Source organism: Echinococcus granulosus (genome assembly GCF_000524195.1).
Source record: "Echinococcus granulosus chromosome Unknown EG_S00128, whole genome shotgun sequence".
Taxonomy (NCBI): Eukaryota; Metazoa; Platyhelminthes; class Cestoda; order Cyclophyllidea; family Taeniidae; genus Echinococcus; species Echinococcus granulosus.
The window spans coordinates 48579-56273 of record NW_020170508.1 but is presented as its reverse complement, the minus strand read 5'-3'; the positions used below and the strand labels follow the sequence as shown (position 1 = coordinate 56273).

Here is a 7695-nt window from a genome sequence, read left to right as displayed (position 1 = left end):
CCTTCTTACGTTGGCAGATAGGAAGGTGTTGGATTGAAAATGGAGCATTTCTTTCTCGTCCAGTGAACTTCCAGTCACGTACTCTCTCTATTTATTCAGACAAAGGTAGCAGTCCCAATTACACACGTCGTGCCAGATCGGTCTATAATCCTTCGGATGAGTATGCGGCCCGCACGGAGTCAGAGGAACGGGAACACCTTAGGCTGGCAATGGCCCTCAGTCTTCAAGACTCCTTCGACAATTCGGCGACAAAATCCGGCTCAGACATCAAACCCACCCTGTTGGAGAGTTCACGAAAGGCTAGTAACGTGAGTTTTATTTTTTGCAGTAGTCTTGTGTATTTAAATCCTAAATGGTATTACGCTTGGTCAGATGCAGGATGACTTACTCAGCTCATTAAATTGTTTACGGCTCGATTGACAGAGGTAGTATCTTTATGGCGATATTTTTAGTTTCATAAGCGTTGCTGCTGTCCAAAAGTTATTACTAATTATATTGGGGGATTTGTCCATGAATACTTACCGTTTCGTTTTACTAGAAGATTTTCAAAGCCACCTTTATCGAGAGTGCCTTTATCCCCTAGTCTAGGGCATTAAAATACTGGAAACTGATCAGAAGTGTTATTTCTCACTTTTGATGGCGCATGTCTATGAGTGGTTCTATCTTGTTTATTCATTTTGTTGCAACATTGGTGACTATACAATAAGGGATTCTATGCTACAAGCTATTTCCAACATGTGAAAACAGAATCACCCAACTTTGTTTCCCAAAGTTTAGAAAAAATTTTTAAGTGATGGTATTTTCTGATTCTCTGCTTTGTGTTGGGGATGAATAATCCAAAAGCCGGCTTGCTATAGACAAAGCGCTTAAAAGCTGAGTAATAAAGCGTCAGAAATGCTTACTTCTTTTATTTCATAATACTTTGGTTCGACATTCACTCAATGGTGCGGGATTTCGGTCTGCATTAATGGCAGGAGCGTAGAACTCTTTTTCGTCTTAAATAGGCTTCGGAAATAAAAGCACCTTTTCCGGGTTTAATCGCTTTTCATTCCACCATTCTTGCGCGTATTAATTGGTGACGTCCTTCTGAAGAGGTTTGCAGTCGGCTCAATCGACGTAAGCTTCACAGTCACTTGGGTAATCCGACCACTCCCCATTATCAAGAAGGTACTTTAAGTGATTCAAGCTACTGCACTACCGTATTCTTTAGTTAGATATCCTCAAATATTCACCTGATTCCTCTTTGGCTCTCTTTCAGACGCAGAGCGAAGATTTGCATCTCCTTGACGATGAGTCTCTCAAATCGAAACGATTAAATTCATGGTTGGAGTCGCGTTTCAAGCCCTTTGCCAGCTTATCCACCTCCGATCTCTGCACTCCATCCTCTAGTTTGATTGGTGAGCTGGTGTTTTTTTTGATAAAATTCCAGTGTCCTCTCGTTGATGTGTTGGATTTCATGGTGTGAAATGACCCCATTGAACATGTGTACACGTGTGTGTGGGCTTACATTCACACGGGTTTCCACCTAAAACGATAGACATGGAACAGGTGTGGTGATAGTAGCTGCCTTTTCATCTCATGAGGGGACGGGTTGGAGTCTTTACGTCTACATTTTGCTGTAAAATGGTTCTAGTCACTTCTAGGGACTCCGTAAAGCCAAGAAACTGGAGCCCTAGGTGGCGTGGCTAAAGCTATCCTGAATGTGCTGAGACCCATAAGGCCTAGGGAGTTGTTGGGCCTTCAAATTATGCGCTTTGTTTACGGTTCACATGAATATCGCCAACGGTATTCTGCATTAAAAGACTCACACTCTTCTTGAAAGATCTTACCGCCTCAATGTTGAGGTAGTTACCAACTAGGGGCTGTGGTTGTCTTGGTGCTTGCGGCGTGACTTTCCTTCTTTTCTTCAAAGGCGAGTGATGGAATCATCTAAGCGTTGGTCTCCTTTGAGACAATAACAAGCTTTTTTATTCTCTGTTAACTGATTAAAAACACGCTACTCATCAAAACACGTAGTCTAAAACGCGGCCAAGGTAAGGGCAGTGAAGTTGGTGTCAATACCGGCGACACGTCATGAGTCTTCGGTCGCCGCGCTGTAAAATTTGAGAATGGATGTCTAAGATGTGATGATATTGTGTAGAATGACAGCAGTTAGACGGTTTAGTGCCAAGACGTGTTATGGCAATCTGTTTACACACGAAAGGATCTACCACCGCCCTAATTGGAGGAGTCCCAGTCGTCTGACCTCCACTTGGCATCGCATTTTAGCCACTATTCGAACAAATAAACAAACAGGCAACTTCATCCATAAAACATTCTATTTTCCCTAATGTATATAGCTTCCCAGCTTTGTAAAAGTATTTTAAGGGACTAGACAAATGGTGTTGTTAACAGAAAACAAGTGTACCCTCCTTCCCCACTTTGCTCACCTCCGTTTTTCCAGAGGCTGGTTTAAATACCTCATTTACCGAATCCGACTGTAGTCATCATTTATGAGTCTACACAGGATATTTCAATGGAACTATCACTCACAATTTTCCCATTCAAGCAGCTAAGAGAAAGCTGTCCTCTGATATCCTACCGAGAACCCTCCACCTAAGGTGATTCCTTTTATTTACAGGTCCTGCTCCACCCACAGCGGAGAAGTGGAGTGTAATTTCAACGCAAATGCCTCTGTTAAGTGCCCCAAATGGTTCCCAAAATAGTGGCACCTTGACCGACTTGAGCGGACTCGATTTCGGTGCGTTTTAGTGCTCTCTCCCCTTTTTTAGATTGTTTTTTTAACCGGTCCATTTTTTCTCCTCCTCCACTGGGATTTAATGCAATAATCGCAAGTTGTTTCGTCATGATTAGCAAAGGTGTTCACAACTGTCATGTGAGTGGCATCACACGACCCACTTTTTGGTATATATACCACTTTTTGTGTTACAAAACAGCTAAAACTCCATCCTACTTAATGGATTTCAGCGGCCAAGCGGATGAAGGTTCTTTTGTAAGTGGAAACACCAGGACAAATTTCCTCAGGCTCTAGGTTCGTAGAATTGATTTATCTTTTAGATCGAGATGATGGTTCCCAATCTTCATAATGAATAGCTTTGATTCGTCATATTGGACTGCTTTTAAGCGATTCTTATGGAAGGAAGGAAGGGTCTGGCTTTGATGGAATCTTCCCAGCAAGGGGTACATGGCAAAGTGTGTGCAATTGTTAAGGACGTGGTGCAGCGGGTCAACAGTCTTTTTCGACAAGAAAGTTTAAATTTTTGAGCAGAAAATCACCTACAAACTATTTGAGGTGCGGTAAGCAGAGGTGAGATGAGGGTGGCAGTGAATGGTGGTGCAATGCCAGTTTCCTGTGGTGGTAGGAAGTGGATGTTTCCATCTTGTCCCACCCATAAATCAATGACATGCTGGAAAGGGATCTTTAATGCTTACCTAGCACCTTGAAAGGGAGTATAAGACGTAACCACTGCTGCAAACTATGCAGGCATCGGCACAAACCAAACACAAACCTAATGGAGTCAATACTGTGTCACTGGCACTTTAAGATGTCAAGTAACAAAGGGCTTAGCTAGATGCTGGTTCGTCTAGCCAAAGAATGCACACATAAAGCATGTTGACTGGTGGTGGCTTGGATTAAAGGGTTCTTTACAGTGGAGATTGCGATGGGTCACGTGCTGTGTGTGGGATCGTGGTGGGGGGGGGGCACAACCGAGGAGAGATTAAGGCGGTGGATAAAGAAGAGATGTCGGCGAGGCATTCTCAAAGTGGCTTCATGCATGTCACTCCACTGTCTGGATCACTAAGCTATAATTTCTTGTCACATCGTCGATAAAAATAAGATTTTTTTTTTTAAAAATTAAAGCGGTAATTTGCGGATGAAAGGAGCGGATCGGAGACGGGTGGGTTTCCACAAAACCAGGACAAATGGACGGAGTGGAGTAGTGGATTCAGGATAACAATATTAGTCTTGAAATCCTATCGGGAGGTATGAATGTTGATAAAATGCTTTCAGTTCTTTGCAATACAGTCCAATTTTTCATGAACGCACCTACGCTTGGGCTCGGGGTGACATATCTCCACACCCACATTAAAAGTGTGTACATGGCAAGAGAACGACCTACGTGAAGCGGTGAAACTTAGTGTGCCATCACTCAAAATTGTCATCTTATTGATTTGATTGGTGCTGTTTGACTTCTGAAGATCAAAAAGTACCGGGAACTGGGCGTCATGCCTTTTTGAGGACAGTATTAGGTTCCAACGGACCCTAAAAATTGCTGGTAACCCCAAGGTTCATTTCAGAGACGATTCAAGCCAGAAAAGCTAGGATAATAGGGTCATGCAGCGCCTTGTTGGAAGACGTTCTCTCTCTCTCTCTCTCTCTCGATTCAGAGTGGTGGAGGTGTCTACAACCTTAGGAAACATTCCTGGTTTGATTCTTCCGATATTCCCTTTCTTCATGGCTAACTCTCAAACATCCTGGAAGGTCTCGAGAACGGGACAACCCTGTGCCTCCAGTCCGCTTTCACCCGACTGTCGAATGGCGTAGGCACTGAAGACATCCGCTTTGATGTCTCTGTCCCATCCATTATTCTGGCTAAGAACTCCAAAGGAGTTAAACTGATCCAGAGCTTGGCAATCGGCTCCATAGTAAGGAGGTGAACTCTCACATCTAAAGAGGTCTGCCACAGTTGCCATTGTTTACAACACCAGGGCCTATTGTCAAAGTTAGGTAACCAAGGTGAAAATATTTGCGATAGTGTTTTGCAACTCCGGATCTTTTCCCAGTAATAAGTCTACAATTTTCATTTCCGCTTTTTGTGGCGCTGTGACAAAGGGTCATTTCAAAAAGTCCGGCCATCTTAGAGGTCAACTTAGTCATTCTCGAGCAAATTTTCCAAAGAGTACGATTCTCAGGAGCCTACTCCAGAAATTAGACAAGGACGAGTGGTGAGATAAAAGCTTTAACTTGATCACAGAGTATACATTGGTTGTTGTCGTGGCTAAATCATCACCATGATGACCACCAGAGCCGTGAAATTGCATTGACCCCACAAATCACAAGCGCTGCTTTTCTACAACAAAAAAATAATCTCCACTTCAAAGGTCAAACGATTCAAAAGCGGTCCGATATGTTTACAGCACGTTTTGGCAACTCATATGTGCGTGATCTGAGGCCTCAGATGTGGCGATTAAATTGTCATCTAACTTGGCATGGGTGACAAATGCTAATTTTTCATTTGTAAAACGACTTCATATAAAGTTTTAACCAATTTTAGATCCACTGACTATTTCCACGCCAGCGGAGGGACCACCGCTAGACAATTTTGGAGGCACCACTGGGCCTGATACCACTCTGGTAACTCTGACCCCCTCCACACTGCCTATCCATAAGACCTCAGCGGATGAATACTTTGAGAGTCTGGCGAGGCGAAAGGCTTCAACCGCTATTCCTGCTACGCCTGCTGCCACTGCTGTTGCCTCTACTGCTGTCACTGCTGCTGCTTTTAATACTGCCACCTTGCCCAAGAACTCTTCCACAATCATAGAACAGAGAGGTTCCAAACTCTCCAGCATGCTTGGCAATCATCGAGATTTGGTGGATCTGGACAATATCTGCGGCATTCAGAAATGTGAGTTTAAAGACTCCAAATAGTCTTCAAGAGGAAGGCGATTTTTCTCGATCTGGGTTTAGGGCATCATTCCCCTCCTCTCACTCTAATCAAAACAAGGGGTTTCTTGGGTCGCGTCAGGACCTTCTGATCTTCCCCAAAGATCACCGTCGATTACCCCTGATAGGGTGATATCTCGACAAAGACTATCAAATCAAAAAATCTGATCAAGTAGATACTTAAGAAAGCCCGTCAGTGAGTCATTTAAATTTGTCAACCTGCAACGTGAAACCCTCGAAATGGCATAAACGTTGATCTCTGTACTTTGCTGCATTTGTTAGCTAATTTATTTTCAAATGGAGCTGCCAAATTGACACCTTTTTTTGCAGTTCAGTAGACGCGAATTCGGTTGATTGGCACTGCCCTGGAGTGTAAATTAGCCGGCACCTCAAAGCGTGTTTAAGTGTGGGTGTCCATGCTTGTGTTTGAGTATGTTTGTATCGAACACGCCTGTCAGATTCTTCGACCTTGAAGCATAATTAGGTATGGTAATCATAAAAAGGGAAATTTTCGTTCTCTTTCTTGTCTCCAATCCTCATATGATGAAGCGACAGAACGGTTGATCTTGGAATCTGGCCTAAGAGATGCGTTGACTGTTATTGGATGTCAAAATCTTCTATCTAAAGACAAGCTGTTGTCATTTTGGTCGGTAAAAAAGCGATCTGTACTGCTTTGTAAAAAGTCGCTAGTCTGATCCTCGCACGACTATTCCCTTTTAGGATCATTTAGAGGGCGGGTTGACAAACTTTACAGACTCACTCAGTTGAATTATGCACTGGTGGCACTCCTGCAGGTTAGCGTGGCAGTTGCCTCTCTAGGATGAAAGGGGGGACAGTGTTCTGTCATTCTTTAGGCGTTTTGACCTGAGGTTGCGTCTGATAGAAGCAAAAATTATTCTCTCGTAGACGTGAAAACAACTATTCCAACGTGTTGGCTGTGAAATGCTGCAAGTGAAATGACGATGGTGCAACTAACTTCTTAGCTTAGAACGAAAATATTCAGTGGGTATAATGGTCCCCTCAGCGTTTGTCCCAGCCCACAGCGGATGCGCTCCCTCTCCAACTTTTTCGGTTAAAAACTATTAAATTTAATTGCTTTCAGATCCGAAATATCCTCCATCAATGCTTTTGCCTTGAACTCAATCACTCAAATTTGTTCAACTGATGAAAACCACGCGTCACGTATGTGTGACGATAATTGTGAGTGAGTGCCAGGGATAATTTTACTCTCTATTTCCAATTTAGCACCTCCAGATGGAGTAAGGGACATTTTTGGCGATAATCACTTTAATGCAATTGACAACTCTTCGATACCATCCATGAGTAAATTTGGAGTCAATGGACAACCTTCACTCAACTGGGGAGGTGGAGTAGTAAGTCACCTTTTTAATTTATATTTCGGTAATTCAAATCTAATTCCTCGTCTTACTAATATGATTTCTCCACCCGTTCATCAAGTCACTCTCAACCGTTCAACAACCCGCCCTCACTCCAGCAAATGAGCTGATACCACTGACCTCGCAACAACTCGCTACGCACGAACCGACTTGGCAGGCATTGGTTGGCCAACCGCAACTGTCGGGTGTCTACACCTCAGCCTCAACCACCAATCGTGTCTCGGTTGCAGGCGCTAATCCCTTCCTCTGACAAAGTGGAACTCACCTTTTTTTCTAACATAGACCATGCAACTTCTCATTCTTTCCTGTAAAAATTTGTCATTGGTGGAAATGACTTTTTTGGTTTTGGTATTGGCTGGTGTAGTACTTCTGTTTAGCACCAGTTTATGCCACTTGTGTGGCGATCAAGCCATAATGGACTGAAGACACCTGCGTAGTCACGATACTTGTCATCGATGAGCTCAACTCGAGTCGGAGCTGACATTCGGGCGGCCACAAAAAGGCAGACTACTGTGACAGTCTAGCACGTCGTAGTAGGTGCCGGGGATAGTGGTGGCACGGCTTTCATGTTTATGCAACGGCGTGTGACGAGCGAAGTTTGTCGTTGATATCCACGACTTATAGGAAGAC

General features: G+C 43.6%; 1 protein-coding gene across 1 annotated transcript in view; it reads left to right on the top strand. All coding sequences in view use genetic code 11, as the record gives it.

Moving 5' to 3' along the window:
* The window catches only part of EGR_09013 (Epsin-1), a gene marked incomplete at both ends in the record, with an annotated part of 7934 nt that extends 619 nt beyond the window's left edge, over positions 1-7315 (top strand). The window contains 6 exons of the mRNA XM_024498262.1: positions 18-308; positions 1259-1397; positions 2621-2740; positions 5277-5630; positions 6914-7041; positions 7127-7315. Coding sequence (XP_024347317.1) covers positions 18-308; positions 1259-1397; positions 2621-2740; positions 5277-5630; positions 6914-7041; positions 7127-7315 — 1221 coding nt within the window. The remainder of the gene's footprint in view (positions 1-17; positions 309-1258; positions 1398-2620; positions 2741-5276; positions 5631-6913; positions 7042-7126) is intronic.
* Positions 7316-7695: the final 380 nt, after the last annotated feature.